We start from the raw sequence: 16,524 nt of genomic DNA, 5'->3' as shown, positions 1-16,524 counted from the left end.
CGGCACAGGACCTAGGAATCAGAGGAGGGAGAAGCTGAGCCGACCTGCAACGACGACACCACCGGTGGAGCCCTGCGGAACCGTCTCACCACTTTATCCGACGACAGAGGAGATCTCCAGTCCGGAGAGTCTTCTTCCTTTGACTGGTGGTGATAACCAGTTTTGCCTTCTTTTCACCTTCCTGGAGCAGCTCGTGGCCGCTTTGCCCATGCGAAGCACCCCGGCAACCGGAATACCACGGCTTACCACTACCGCGAAGAGAAGGGTAGTACCTTTTAACCGAAGAACTCCGCGGCTGGTTTCTTCCCTGGCAGTGCAACGACCTTCATCTTTCCTCCACGGCGAGACCTCCTCTTCCTCTGGACGAAACACCGACTTGCACCTGCTGCCAGGAACAACTGCCCCCGCTGGAGCTTCCTTCACACTTAAGATACTGTGTCCTGCCTGGCTTCCCTTGCGACAGATCGTTCGGGGTGACAGTAAAGCCTCGACTTTCTAACCTGGGCTGGCCTGGGACAACCTAGCTACCTTTTCCTGACTTTAATTTCATTCTTTGTGGGCAAACTATCTACAAGACTCTTTGGGCATAACCCCACTGTGTGAACCTGGACCCCTTCTGCTTGCTCTCTCCAAGAGTGGGCCTGGCAATTGACTTCCTTGCTCTCGAGTAGAACTCTGCCTATCCTGCCTTACTGTGGTTCTTTTAAAAGTATTGAAATGTGCGTGCTTCCATAACTCTGTCTTTTTCCCTCCCTTTTTAATAACTTATTAGAGTGCCATCTTATGTTAAGCGCTCACCTCTGTCTGAAAATAAGTGGTGTTTCTCATTAAGACTTGTCTAGTAAGTAATTAGGGTTTTATATATATAATAGTGACTGTGTGCTGAATTTACTTACCTCTTTGTTGCTGGTGTAATTTACAAGTGTGTCTTTAAATAAATAATTTTATACTTTTACACCAAAACTCTGGTCAGTGTTTGCTTGTGCTACTGTATCTCTGTACCTATTGTGTATACTCTATATACTGCCTAACTCTTCTTGAGGGAAGTCTGACTGCTCAGCCACAGCTACCAAGTGAATCTTTGTGGTACAGACTGCTACCAAGTGGGTTTACTGCCAAACACCTGTAGTCTTAAATCTTTTGCAGTGGTCCCTAAGGGAACTGCACAGGTTTCTGCCTAACAACGGGGTAGCCTTGCTGGAATTTCCGAGAGTCCCGGGGAACCCGTCAGGGTTACCCCTTGTCCCCATTAATTTTTGCATTAACATTGTAACCATTAGCAACATCCATACGTTCTAAAGAACAAATATAGGGCTTCTATATAGGTGCAATGGAGTATAGACTGGCTTTATATGCCGATAATATACTGGCGTACATAACATACCCAAATACTTCAACCCCTGCTCTCCTTACGGTCATCGGGGAGTACGGAAAACTGTCTGGATTTAAAAATAACATCTGTAAGACTGTAGCTTTGCCATTGCTAGATGTCCACATTCTGGCAAATCTCAACAACATTTATGGCATCTATGGGACAGAATTAAAAAGGACCTTCAGAACTGGTCAGAAATTATGCTACCGTGGGCAGCACAGCCCAGCACAATAAAAATAACATTTTACCACAATTATTATTCCTATTTCAAGCTCTCCAATCAATAGTGTTGTCCTCCTTTCATAATGAGCTAAGAAGTACCCTCTTAACCTTTTTATGGGCGTAAAAGAGACCCTGTATCACTTAGAACACTCTGATCCTACCTAAGGAAAAGGGGGGGTGGGATACCCAGATTTTCTATGAATATTACAGAGCCGCTCAACTTCAAGTCCTAGTAGATCAGCTAAGAGAGAATAGACATAAACAATGGGTTACTATGGAGAATCCTCTTTTTGCACCCGTCTCACTGGGGGAATGGCGCTGGGTCCCCGATAGACACTTACCCAAAAGAAGGCAAATTCACCCAGTGCTCTCGGTTCTCTGGCATTTGTGGAAAAGATCGAAAGAATTGAAGGGAGTTACATTATGGCCATCACCCCTTAGTTGCATATGGGCCCCTCCCATAATAATGGGCCACTTGAGATTTCAAAAACTCTATGAAGCAGGGCTGATCAGGGCAGGTCAAGTTTGGAAGGAAGACACTTTGTACACAAATCAGAACTAGAAAACACCCTTAGTATACCCACCATTCTGCCCCTGATGTACCCCCAGCTGAAAGGAGTCCTACTGGACCACCGCTGGATAAACAATCTGCCACACCCGTTGACCAAATCTGAACAAGGTCTCAACCCACAAGCTAACCCAAAAGGCCTCCTCTCAGCCCTATATAACGCCCTCCTGATCAGGGGCACATTAACATACCAAACACATAAAAGCAGTAGGTGAAAGACCTTCAACTTCCTCATGAAGCAGCCATCTGGCCCATAATCTATACAGCGGCCTGGTCCTCTTCCATAGCAATGCAGTATAAGATGCACAATTGCAGACTACTAATCAGATGCCAACTAAACCCTTACAGGCTTCCCAATCTATACCCCAATGTCAGTCCGTTGTGTTGGAGAAATTACAATATGACATTCACATATTGGCACATGTGGTGGGAATTTCCCTGAATAAAGCATTACTGGAAAGAGTTTCTAGCCTGGATTAAGGACATAGATAACATAAATAGAAAACGTCTCCAACTACTGTTGTACCCATACAGCCCCCCACCTCCCATTTTTCTTCTTTTTCGGCACTTATCAGACTTACCCAGTCTGCTGCCTTAAACGCAGCACTTGCCACTTGCTGGCTGCACTACCACTGTTTATTGCCTCCATTTTCTATTTATTTTTATTTATTATTATTTATCTGAACTCCTCTGTCCGCACTTTCCAATCTCCCCCTTCCATGCACTTTTCCCTTTTCCCTTTCCTATGCACTTGCGCGTTCTCAATGTCACTGGGCCTAGTAAGATCGTTGTTGTGTTGTGCTATGTTCTCTCCTGTTCCCCTCCCTTGCCTAGTCGCGCTCTGAAACACTTGTGTACGAGCACGATACAAATAAAATATCATATCATACTGTTGTTCTTTAACATTGAACAAGAAGGAGATGTCTATTCACTACTACCGCACATGCAAAGACATTTTTTGTGTGGAAGCTAGAGTGTGTATCACGCTTTTCTGGAAGAGAAGTTACCTCCCAACTTGCCTGCAATGGTTAGCAAACTCATATGACCTATACCAAATAGAAAGCCTAACCGTGACCTTAATAGAATCACACCGATACATTGAAATGGAATGGCTTTCATTGCTGGAGTGTTACAGAGAACATAGGAGCTTGGGCTAAGCATCACACTTAACTCCCAGATAAACCAAACAGTCACGCACAAAGACCCAGGGCACTCTTACCCGATGCTCACTCGCCCATCCCAAGACATACACTTCTGGAATGGCATGATCCGCCACCATCCCCGAACATACTACACAATGGATCTCACACACTTTAGATTACTGAAATTGATCTCCATTGACCCAATGAGGCATGAGGACTAGGGAACGGGCAGAGAGGGCGTTTGATACGGAGTATGGGCCTTGAGGAACATACCTCGTATGATACGGTTTCTTTGATTCATAACACTGTATTTGTAATATGGGCTTAATTCCAATGTGAAACTTTTTTTTAAATGTCTTCAAGCTCAAAGTATATCTTTTTCTTTCTTACTGTGTTTTATGGCCGAAGTAAAAACCTTAAAAAAACATGTTTTCACAAAAAGAAAAAATATCTCAACACATCACATGCGACTGTAAAGATGTTGAACACAAGTTGGTCTAAGGCTTATCGCATCACAGTTTTCTTTTGATGAAATGTTGTTGACCTTTGCCCTAGTTGAACAAATATCACACTTTACATGTTCCTGGTGGGCTAAGACTTGGCATACTATACTATACTTATCTGACTGAGAAGGTGGCAGTGGTAGCATTGGTTGCTGGAAACCACTTGATTTTTTGCGCTTCCGGGTTCTTTTAGGTTGTGTTTGAGAGACACTGTTGACAGGTGGAGGAGTAACTTTGTCCCCCCCCCCATTTCTGTGGCATGTCCTTCCTCGGTGGGATCTGTAGTTTCCAGAATTATAGGCTGCAGTTGCCCGGACTGGGTCATATTTTGTATCTGGCTCATCATCATGATTATTCTCAGACTCAATGGATGTAGGTGGTGCTGGGAACAGGAGACTCCTATATCCTGGTCTTCTACAATGTGTGTTTTGTCTCCTGGCTTTTCATATTTCTCTACACTGTACGTTATTTTTCCCGACTCTTTAGTACATGCAATCTGCACCTCTAACCCCTCTGCCCCAGGGACAGTGGACTGGATTGCTTCATCCTTGGGCCGCAATACCTGAGCATGCACTACACTCTCTTGTGCAGCAGGTACTGCTGAATGCAACATTGATGCCTTCAATATATTATTCCTACTCCTGTCCTTCTCGGTGCCCACATCACCTGCTGTGGTTGATGTAAAAAGCCCTCTGGCTGTCTGACTCTATTTGCAAGCACTGCATACTTTTCTCTCACCATTGACTTACAACCAATGACTATAATGTCGTCTTGCCTTCAAAGAATTCTAGATGTTTTCACCACAACAACGAATTCTTTTTTCTTATCACAAAAAAGGTGGCACACTGATTTACAGACACTGAATATGATCCCATCCTGCCTCAAAGTAATTATGTGATGTTCGCCACACTCTATCAAGACATGGCATGTGTCTTTATGTAATCCTTATATCTTTGCCCCTAGTTAGTTGAACAGGGTAAAAGATGCATTTTCACGTTCAAGTTCCTTTTTTGATGAGGCAATAACCATAATAGAACTCCTTCCTGTGGCAGTCCTCCTCTTCTTGCACCACTGACCACACATTTCAGTTGAGCTGTGTGTGTGGAAACAAGTTCCAGTGTGTCAGCAGTTTCCTAATTCTTGTTGGGAGTAATTTTGTACTAAAATGCTTAGAACTGTGCTCAAGTATTTGTGATCATCCAAGGCCCATCATATTTCATTGTTGCATTTGCCTTATCCAAAAAGGCAAACATTCTTCCCTTTAACACTACCCTGTCTCTTCATCCAAGGAGAGACACAGCAACAGCGGAGAGTGAGAATGAGTTGGTAGGACACAATTGTCAGCAGCAGAGAGAATGTCATGACAATGAAGAGATAGCGACAGATATGCTAAAACAGAATAATGAATGCCATGGCAGATATCTAGGGAACGGCCAAGTAAGAGGTAGCAGCAGAGCAAGAGAGTCTGGTCCCAGACAGGGAAAATTAAAGAGAAATAAACAAAGCAACGAAACCGATGTCCTCAGCAATAGAGTCAAGCGCAGAGAAACATATAACAGAAAGAGGGTGAGCGCATAGTCCAGTAAGTGACACAGACCGGAAATAAAAGCAGGCTATACCAACTTTCAAGAACATGACAGTGACTTCTGATGTGCAGCTTTAAGTGTTATATTTCGATACACATTCTATTTCTGTGCTTCTTATATTTTATTTTGCTGATCACTTTTTAACCTAATTCTTTAAGAAAGCACATTCATAGGATGTTGCTTTAAAAGCTGATCAGTCATTTGTGTAACTCCTGGCCAGAAATTCCTGACACCCAGCAGCTACTATCTGCTCATGAAACCCCTGTAATCTCCTCCTACCTCCAAAGAATTATAAGACCTTTTTCTTTGTAAGCAACAGGGATTTTCGCTCATAAACATAAAGGACATTGTTTCTCTTGTCAAGAAAAAATACACCATACTGCAATCTCTTCCAGTCTCCAAAGAATTCAACTCTGTATTTAATCATTCTGTTTTATTTAATCAATAATCCCCGGGCAGGAGGGGTAGGGCATTACCTGACTTGGTAATGCCCACATCCCTGACCCATTGGACTAAAAGCTTGTTTTCTTCCTTCCCGAATTCGGAAAGGAAGAAAAAAAATGCCCACAGGTAAGGGGAAACGAAGTCCGTTTTCCCTTTCCATTTCGGCCATTGAAAATAATTTAAACAAAAAAAAAATGACCTCCATGGAAAAGAGGGAAGGGACTATGTCCCTTCTTCCTTTCCATGGCGGCCTGTCTCAGATGGGAGCGGACGTGCTGGAAACAGAAGTGTTTCCAGCGCGTTTGCTCCCGATTAGGAGCAAAAAAGCAGGTAAGTGAATGAAAGGGGGGTAGGGAAGGGACATCTGTGAAGAGGTGAGGGGAAGGGAGCACTTACCTGAATCCCCGGCTGGGGGAAGATGGCAGCCTCAAACTGTGAGGAGGCTCGGAGAGGGGGCGGGATTACCATGTGGTAATTCCCCTGTTGTCAGCCTCCTCATTCGCTGGCAGGCTGCCACTCCCGCCAATCCCCCGACGGGCACTAATATATGATGTTATTGTCTCGTCAAATTGAAAAATCGGATAGTGAGTAAGTAAAAACTTTATTATGGCGACATCACACCATAAAAGATCACACACAACAAAGACATAAAACAGATACAAAACATCATATATAGATTAAAAACGTTAGGGCAAACAAAACCGTTTCCTAAATGCATAATTTAAAAAAAGCTACAGTAGCTTCAATCTCAGCTAATAAAGTACTGCATTTCAATGATTCAAGTGCAGCAGAAGAGGATTTTACATCTAGGCGCAAGCAGATTTGTTTCAGCCAATGGGTTCTTTCCCTTGCATAGGCAGGAAAATAACGGAAGAAATGCATCTCGTCCTCCACTGGAGCAGGGCAGCAGGGACAGACAGACGACAAGTTCTCCCACCATTTACAAGTGTAGCACACAAACAGCAAAATGGCAAGTCTAAATTTCGAAAATGTGCTCTTTTATTTCCCATTCAAGCCCCAGATCTTTTAAATCGACAGATATTTAGCCGGCCGCTTAGTCATGAGGCAAAGGTCAATCATCTTAGGCCCATGCACAATGACTAAAGGAACACTTGACACAGCTTTTATAAGCAGAGCCAAGTTTTGCAGGGTTGACCATAGATCAGCAAATCCAATGTTATCAAGCATAGTTCGCACATGGATGAACCATGGCAGCGATCTACCTCCAGCCGAGGAAAGGAACTCTTCCAGTCCTTCCCTATACAGTGCAAGAGCCTCTGAGTTCCAAATCCTCAGCCAGTACAGCAGGGGCATAAGCCTAATGATGTATTTAATCTGGACTATGCCTATTTCAGAAGCAACTGATACAGAAGGAGCATTAATGGCCAGGCCCAATAGTCTTTTAAAGAATTTATTCTGAGACACTTGAATAGACGCACAGTCAGCCCATACCCACAGCTCGGCTCCATAGGACATCGCTGGGACCACTTGCATTGAATACATTTTTAGGGGTATCGAAATTGCCTCCCTCCTCAAATAGGAAACCATACTAGCAATAGGCCACATTGGTGTGGGCCCGTCATGACGCTCCTCGCAGTCTGGCATGACCATTTTAGTTTGTGGGAAAAGGCCAAACCCAGATAATTAAAAAAGAGTCCACGAACTCCAGTAAGTGATCATTCAAATAAAATGTGGTTGCTAAGCGAGCAGAACGTTCACGTGGAGCACAGACCATTGTCTTCGTCTTTGCCTGGTTGATACGAAGGGTTCCATGTGTTTATAACGCCACATACTTAATCCTTGCAGCATAATGGGAGCCAATGAAGATATTTCAGGGCTGGAGAGATACGGTCCCTGGGCTTGAGGCCAAGGACAAGTCTTGCAGTCCTGTTCTGGATGAGCTGCAGAGGGCGGAGGGTAGTAGCAGGCAGATTTAGAAAGAGGCTGTTGCAGTAGTCCAGCCTAGAGAGAACCAGAGCTCTAGAGACAGTGAGCTTTTAGGGGAAGGAGAGGAAAGGAAGAATACCTCTGAGGAAGTGCAGTTGGTAGTTTGACTTTTTTGAGACGTCAGAGATGTGTGGAGCAAAGAACAGCTTGGCGTCAAAGATGACCCCGAGGTTCTTAGCCTCACAGGTGGGAGCAGGAAGAGGGCCAAGGGAGGCAGGCCAGAGAGTGACGGGAAAGGAAGGTGCAGGAGGCCGATGAGGAGGATCTCTGTTTTACTGGCATTAAGGCAGAGGTTGTTGGCAGCACACCACTCCTAAATTAACGGGTTCAGTTAAATTGATTAATAGCTCCCTACCTTCTTTTGTTTTTGCCTTCATAAAGATGCTTATTGGGATGTATATTACGTGTATAGTCTTGATTGTTCATTGTTGGCATTATCTTTGAGTGTATACATATACTGAACATGTATGCTATTGCTTTGCATAAATGTGAAGTTGGCATTGTTCATGATACTGCCATTAAAAGACTAGGCGGAGACACCTCGAGACTTTCCATTTTCCAGGTGCCTAGGCTCAGGATGTATGCCCTTTGTATACGGCTGCCCCTCTACAGTTCACCTGGCGGGTGAGTGTCATCACTGGGACCCCTAAATTCTAGTCTGTGTGGTTGATAAGGGGAAGCTGCATTTGGGTGAAAACATCTTCCTAAAGGAACTGTGTGCTCAGAGACTTATTGGCTTGCAAACGAAGTACTTGGTGGCTCATTTGAGTAATCTGTGATGTTTAAGAGTTTTTGAGGATTGTCTAACATGTTCGGAATAATGTGATGTGCAAAAGTCTTCAAGAGACTGCAAGATCATTTAACAGGAGGCCGTCATACCTTATATGTTGTGGCATCATTGGAACCTTCTGTATTTTCTACAATGGTAAGATGTCGAAAAAGCGCCTTACAAATGCACAATAAATAAATAAATAAATCCGGCATTTAAAACGGTGGAGAGATTAGTAGAATTGTATTGTGTGAGGATACTAATGTTTATAACGGTTGAAAGAGGGGGCGTAGCTTAGTGAAGCTGCAATGACACAGAGGTTTGAAGTAGGGTGGAGGTTGGGTTGTGGGGGCTGGGAGGTTTTAGTTGGAATGAGCTTCAATTGAGGGAGTTATAATTCTTATAGGGCAAGAGCAGGACACTGTAATACAGCAGATGCAAGGAGGTTGTCTGCTTCAGTAATATTCCTTCCAATTATTTACCCTGCAAGACTGCAGTTATCAACCATTGTCTGTTTTTTTAAATGAACTACATAATCTTGTCCACAGTTTGTGAATCTTGGTTAGATTGTATTTATGTTTTATCCATTGGTAAAGTACACACCGCAAACTAAATTGCCTCTTAGTACTAGCAAGAGCTGGACAAGGAGGAGAGCACTCGGGGAAGAAATAAGAAAGAGGGGGAACGGGAGAGGAACATGCAGTCAAATAAGAAGTGGGGGATGCAGATTTGTAATTAATGTTCATGAAATTCAATTATGGATACGTACATTATAGTATATGGTTTGTTTCGTCCCCTACTACAGTTTAAATGAATGCCTGGACGGATCCATGTTACCTGCTCGAAGAATAATTGGATTTACCTCTTGTTTAAACGCGAATCCGATGCTAACTGCCACAAGTGGGAACCTGGGAAGAAACGAGAAAAAACGTTTAACCACTTTGCATTATTACTTGAGATCACGCACTATGGATATTTTGAAAGTGAGGGGTAGAGGGAGGAAGAGGGGCATCCTAAGTATCTGTTTTATCTGATGCATTATTATAATTACTCAAAGACTTTAGACTTCCACAACCTAATATGCAATTCAAATATATTGTCTAAGCCCATACATACATCCCTTGATTTAAAGCTATATTCGCTAACTGCCTGGCTATGCGTGTTCAAGCACCTTGGAAAATAAACCCCCGAGTTGCTGCTCAATGAGGAGGGCTTCCAAAGGTTCTGGCGAGGCCTACTCACCCAGTGAAAGAGGATCTCTGGGAACAGAACATACCCTCCAACAGCAGCCCTGGGAAGAGGCTCTCACCCTGGCCCAAACGCGCCCATCGGGTGGGCGTCTCCCTCTTTGGCTCAGGAGCTCCCAGAGATACCTTCTCACCCTGTGACTGCAGAGCCCACGACGAGGCACACTCTCTATATAACGGCCCCTGTAAACATACACGTGTACAAACACACACACGTATTGTACAAACATATTGTTATCAGTGCAGGAGTAGGGGTGTGTTTTACAGATCCTAGTTAAAATGTGATTTCACAGTTTTGTAGAAATCATCTTTTTCGGTCTGGCTAAAGAGATTTATCTCTGTGGTTTCTTTCTACAGGGATCCTGTTTAAGCATGTGCTTGGTGAGGTGGAACGTGCCTCTGTTTAGTCTACTGCGTCACAGCCCCACCCTCTCCCTTCAACTTCCATTTGCCCAACTCGTGTCCCACCCCTTACATTCAATTTCGTTATTGCTAATCCTAGTACACACAGGAAAGCAAGGAAAAGTGTGCCTTTTCTTGTACTAAAGACATGGCGGCACTTTGTTTATTGTACAGACGCCACTGCTGCTTTATTAGTGTGGCATAGCAGTTGCTGCTTAGTCGAGCACAAGGTCATCAAAAGAGAAAAGGGATGAGAATAAGACCCTTTTCTCTGATAAATGTGTTGTTAAGGTTACATTATATCAAGCAGTTGAATCTGGGATGCCCCCAGTCCCTGGGTCAATAGGTGAGTGACCAAGCAAAATAAAGAATTTGCTTGAGGAAGGAGGAGAGGATAATCCTTTCTGTGTGTCCCCTGCTGACCAACGGAACGATGTCGCTACTATGTTTGTCTTTTCCTGAGTTCATATTCAGTGAGTGCATTTCCTCCACTTGCTATACGCTAAATGTGTTGAAGAATTTCCCTGAGAAATATATATATTTTTTTTATTTGTTTAATCCACAAAAGATTTTTACAAAATGAAGCTAAGATGTATTTCACAAAGTCTTTTTTCTTGAACATTTGTCGTTTGGGCATTTTTCTTCTGACGAAAAGGAAATGTTGAGGACATGGGTGAGTTTTTCAGCGGCTAATTCCTTTGCAGCAAGTTCTTCACGATGTACTCAAGAATTTTTGACGTAGTAATTTGCCAGGTGGGTCTATCGCCGCCTATCAACCTGTACCACCATGTCTCTTCATTCCATTGAGTGTCGTAGTCACACAGGTGGTTTAAATGGCGAGATCTAATCAGATGAGTGCCTGAACAAGGAGGTTACCAAGTGCCGTATGGATTCTTCGGTTTGTGCCTGTTGGTTTTCACAGAAACGGCAGCAAGAGTTCTGAGAGAGGCCTCTAATATGAAGAATTTCATTTGTTGGGAGCAAGATGAGTCTTGCTCTTAGAATTAAGTCACATGCTCCTTTGTTGGGAAATTTTGAGATGAAGTTCTGCAGCTCATTTAGTTTCTTTGTGTTGTGTGGAAGATGAGCGTCAGTTTGTTCTTTGCTGCCATATCTATTGTTTTTGCCCAATCCAGTTCTTTGATTTTCCGTAGGACCTTTCCTGGGTTCTGAATGAGTTCATCTTTGTTACTAACAATTGATTCTAGCAGCGTTTCGTTTCCCTCTTTCCATCTAAGTAGAATACATTTCTCCTTCTGCATTTCTTTATTATTCATTTTGTATATTTGATTGCTGTCTGCCATTCTGCATTTTCTGTATAGCATTAGTGAGTTGCAACTCACAGTGCAATGTAGGGACATAAGGGTCAGTTTGCGTCTGATTACCACTCCCGATGTAGATTTAGGTAAGCCCAGAGTAGATCTCCAGAAGGTGGCTTCTAGTTTGGGCCAGATTTCACTTGGGATGCTGTCATGACCCTTAACCCTGGCACTCACTGGCAAGTCAGCCTTCCATTTAGGGCCAGTCAAAGGCCTTAAAACCTTATCCAAGACTTTCTTGGAGTCAGTCCTGGCGCCTTTGGCGCCAGGCTCATAACCATCATGAAGACCAACATTAGAATGGGACTATTTACTTGGGACTATTTAACATGGGGGGTTCGCCAACATGGAGACACACACATAGCTCCGTTACAAGGAACTGAGCTATGCAGTCTAGTCTTTTGGGTGTGGCAGGCTGGGAATATTTTACCTGGACTACTTTACCTGAGACTATTTAAACCACACCCAAACAGCAAAACACGCTTCGTGTTATTCTGATGTGGGCAGCGTAACGCTCACCGTGTCCAGTTCTTGATGCCAGCTTACCTGAAACCAAGGACCTGCAGAGAGAGAAAGAACACTAAGAAACTTACCTGGAATAGTATCCTGTCTTCAATCCATCGCAGACTTCAGTTCCACTCACCTGACCTCACCTCACTACGAACTCCATCATCCGGCACCGCATGCATCCTGGAATACCATAACCTGGAAAGAGGAGGAAGAAAGACAGCATTAATAAGCGTTTACTAACGTTTCCTCCCGAACAAAGAAAGCCACACAATTCTTACCTGGCTAGTCATCTGCTGGTCAGTATCATTGCTGGAACATCACGGCGCTCGGCGAGGAACATCACGACCTGCAAGGAGGGAAAAGACACAGGATAGCAATATAAAAGGCAAAACAGCGCCGCGCATTGCGCATTACTCACCGGACAGCATCGCGCCACCGCGCTTTCGCCTACCAGCCCATGCTCATCTTTAAACTGCAGGACAACACCAAAACACCTTTCCATACCTAAAAGGAAAGAAGCAAGACATTATTATTCGAACTAAGAGGGAAATAAGAACTGCATATAAAGACTGTAAAGCAGCAAACCTACAGAGTCGCAGCAGGCCTGGATTCCCACAGGGGGGCTTGCACAAGTGAAATAACTTGGTCGCTGCTCGCTCCCCACATCTACGCGCCCCTGCCACGAGGAGCAGGACGGAGAATCCACCTTTTACAATATTAAGGTGAGGAGAAGACCCAAGGGGGAGGAAGGAGTTGAGGCCAAGGGAGGTGGGAAAACATAAAGACAATCTGGTATTGAATCCAGCTCTCCTATATTGCAGACCCATCTTTAACCAGAGGCCTTACCAAGGGACCGGGAGAGGCTTTGAGAGTGCAAATCATCCAACCAGGGCTGGGTGGCGCCCCCGTGAATACCGGGTGAGCGTAACAGATTGTTGGCATACCTTCAGCCCCATATGTCACTGAGGGGACTACCTTCATTTTATAGAAGTTCAATATTGGTATAAATGAATATCGGCCAAATTTTCTGTCGATCACTTTGGCTTGTGCCGTAAGCATTTTGATTTTTCTATGAAGGGTTTCTTGCATTGTTGTTTCACTTTTGGAGCTGTCCAAGGTGACTCCCAGGCATTTGAAGCTTTGGACTGTCTCTATTTGGACTTCTGCCATGTACCAGTTGTTCTCATCGGGTTTGCTGCTGGGTTTTTGTAGAATGATAACTTTTGTTTTACTTTTGTTGACCTCTAGTGGTTTTTTCTTGTATATGAGAGCAGGTTGTTCATTTGCCGCTGAAGGCCAATAGGTGTTTGATCAAACAAAGTTAGATCATCCACGTATAAAAGGCGTGAGATCGTTGAGCCTCCAATGTTTGGTGGAAAGGTTCGTACATCCGCTTCTGTTCTTTGGAAGTCACCTATGTAAGCCAGGAAGAGCGCTGATGCTAAGGGGTACCCTTGCTTCACCCGTGTAGTTGGGATCTCTGATGATAGGGCCCCTTGGCGATTTAATCTTACCGTCATGGTTGTTTTGGAGTGTAGGGCCTGGATTGGCGCCATGATTTCTGGTGGAGAATTCCAATCTGAGAGTTTCTTCCAGAGCAGTGGTCTTTCTACCCGATCGAATGCCTGGGTGAAGTCGATAAACACGACAAATAGCTGACGTCCGTTTTGTAAGACTTTACTCTTCAAAATGCTGAACAAGACGATATTTCCTGCAGTCCCCGTGTTTTTTTTTAAACCTGCTTGAAGATGGTCATTGCAAATTGCTGATGTTGCCCAAAATTGAAATTTTTTCATCAGTAGAGCCCCGTATACTTTACCAATAGCATCCAGCAGGGCTACTGGTCGAAAGTTTTGGGGGTCACTCCTGTCCCTTTTTGTAAATTGGGAGTACAGTTGCAGAGGTCCAGGATGATGGCAATGACTTTGTCTCGGCGTATCATCTAAAAATTATGCTTAGTAGGGTTGCCCATTCAGTCGGATGACATTTTAGCTCAAAATTTGTGATTACATCAGGGCCCGATGCCCTGGAGTTGTTAAATTTTTCTGATGACGTCTTCGATGTCTTCTATGTCATCCAGCTTGATCCAATCTGGGCTATATATGGGCACAACTTCCTGATGATCTTCATGGACAGATTGAAATGCGCTTTTGAAGTGTGTTTCCCATGTGTATTGCCCGATGTTTTTCGTTGTTTGGTCTGCCGTTGTTATGTCGATAGATCTTAGCAAGGACCAAAATTCTCTGGCCTTGCTAGTGCTTAGCGCTTTTGCGATCACTTCTGCATCCTGTTGATAAAGTTTTGCCCGGTGGAATTTAACCCATGACTTGTAGGTTCTTGTGATCTCTTTCATTGTTATGTTTGCTTGTGACGTTTGTAGGGACTTTGCCATTCTCTTGTCTTTTATGAATTCTCGTCGCTTCTCCATGAGTTTTCTATTGTAAGAATGGTTTCCGGTAATGTGAGTTTGCTTTTTTTTTACCGATTGTAGTTTGTGCGCCCTAAGTAACGGTTGATAGTATACTGATTTTGCTTCCTCTGTTTGACTCCGGGACTGATATCTCGATGTCAACTCTTTGATGGCATTTGCAGTGAGCTTAATTCGAGAACCCTGTATGTTCGTCTAGATTTGCATTTCCAACCTTTCATTTTTCTTACAGGGGATGTTCCATGTCATTTCCAGGAGATTGTGATCACTGGCAATTAATTGGTCTTGTAACTTTGAACATGTTGGTTAGCTGTAACAGTGGTTTGGAAACAAAAATTTAGCCAATTGTGGCCTGTGACTCTGCACGTTCTCAGGTCGCTGGTCTGTTTTGTTGTGTGTAAATGATGTCCAGGTTATGTAGATCTCGTGATTGTACCATGTCCATCCATGCTTTGCCTCGTTGTACTGTCGGAAGTGCCTTTGGAGTGGTTCGTTTTGATTTGTCCATTTGGCATACTGAATTTAGATTGCCACAGATGATTAGGTAAGGTGTCATGAGCGTTGCCAAGGTCTCATCAATCACGTTCTCCATCATTGCAATGAATTTTGCTGTATCTATGGCTGCTGGATTCCAATAAGTATTGACAATGACTACTGTGTTTAAGTTGTTTTGATCTTTGTTTTTGTTCGTTCGATCCCATGTTGCAGTAATCGCTAGGACAGATGTGTTGGCGATCAAGATTTTATCCAGTGTCTGGCCGCAGCCATTTCTACACGCTGTGAGTATGCCTGAAGATGGACCTCCCAAGTGCCCTTTAGCTGTGGGGGCCATTGCAATTTCATAACCATCGATGGAAGGTGGTGTGGTCAACCATGTCTCCTATAGACATATTATGTCGTAAGTTCCCATGTTCACATCGCTGGGGACTGTTAAGTGCTGGTGTCCTCTTGTGTTCTATGAGCATAATTTGAAGTTGTGTTGGAGCGCGGCTTTCTGACATTCTGTTGTCTGGTTGACCGCCTCCTGTTCGAATTGCTATTTCTTCAGGTGTGATGCAAGTGCTTTCGGGACCCATGACCAAATGCCTTGTCTGATTTCTGTATTTGTTCTTTGTTCCATTGCACGGATTGTGTGATCGTTCTCGTTGGCATTTGTGCCTTTTCTTTTGTGTTTAAAAGTGTCTTGTCCAAGTTTGATTTCTTGTATTCATTTTTGTCTGTCCTTTGTGTGTTTTTGGTTCTCACGCAGTTAGAACTGCTACTTTTTCTTGCCGACCTTCCTTCATCAATTATTTTCTGCTTATCTAGTTTTCTTTTGGTTTCAGTTTCTTCCTGAGCGGCTCTGTGCAATGACTCTGTGGAGTATCTTCCCCTCATGTCAGTGCTTGCCTGGTCTTGCTCCTTTCAGCTGTGTCTGGTCTTGTAGATGTGTCGGCTACTTTCTCTAGAAATGTGCGCCGTTTGGCTTTTTGATGTGATTTTGAGCAGGTCGTAGCCCATTCTTCTGAGGTCAGTTGTATCTTTGCTAAGCAGGTTTTGTACTCTCGATGAGTCGATGTATAAATTAGCTGAGGCTCTTTGATGATCATGCCATGATTCGACAATTAATAAGTCATCTGACTTTATTATCCGCAGGTTCGGTATGTGATGTAAAATCGCTAGAGCAGATCTTCTATTCAGGATGACATTCTCCTTATTACTCGCTCTTTGTTCCTTTTTGAAAGTCCATCTTGCCTCTTTTGGTCTGCCATTTTTTGGATGATATATCTCTGTTTGGGATCTGTAATGCGTTTTTGCAGTTCCCTTTTAGATGTCTCTTTAGATGCTCCTGGTGTGTGCATCATGTGTCACTTTGAAGATTACTTTGCGTTTATATGTGCCTTTTGGGACTTGTTTTCTGCTGTATATTTTGATCTTTCAATACTCTTTTCGATCTGGGTATCTCGTTCTCCATCTGATGTCTGGCTTTCTGACATGTCTGTCTGGTGATTGCACCAATTTGCTGTTGCTGTTGTCCTTTTGCATTTTTCTTCCAAGGTTAGGAAATGTCTGTCGTCTCCGCTCT

General features: G+C 43.7%; 1 protein-coding gene across 1 annotated transcript in view; it reads right to left on the bottom strand.

Moving 5' to 3' along the window:
• IMPA2 (inositol monophosphatase 2) overlaps positions 1–16,524 on the bottom strand; it is a 452,625-nt gene that overhangs the window by 198,215 nt on the left and 237,886 nt on the right. The window contains exon 4 of the mRNA XM_069652140.1: positions 9,416–9,461. Within this exon, the coding sequence (XP_069508241.1) occupies positions 9,416–9,461 (46 nt within the window). The remainder of the gene's footprint in view (positions 1–9,415; positions 9,462–16,524) is intronic.

The sequence above is a fragment of the Ambystoma mexicanum genome, chromosome 3p (assembly GCF_040938575.1).
Source record: "Ambystoma mexicanum isolate Mex_15411 chromosome 3p, UKY_AmexF1_1, whole genome shotgun sequence".
In the NCBI taxonomy this organism is placed as follows: Eukaryota; Metazoa; Chordata; class Amphibia; order Caudata; family Ambystomatidae; genus Ambystoma; species Ambystoma mexicanum.
This window is presented reverse-complemented; position numbering and strand designations above follow the sequence as displayed.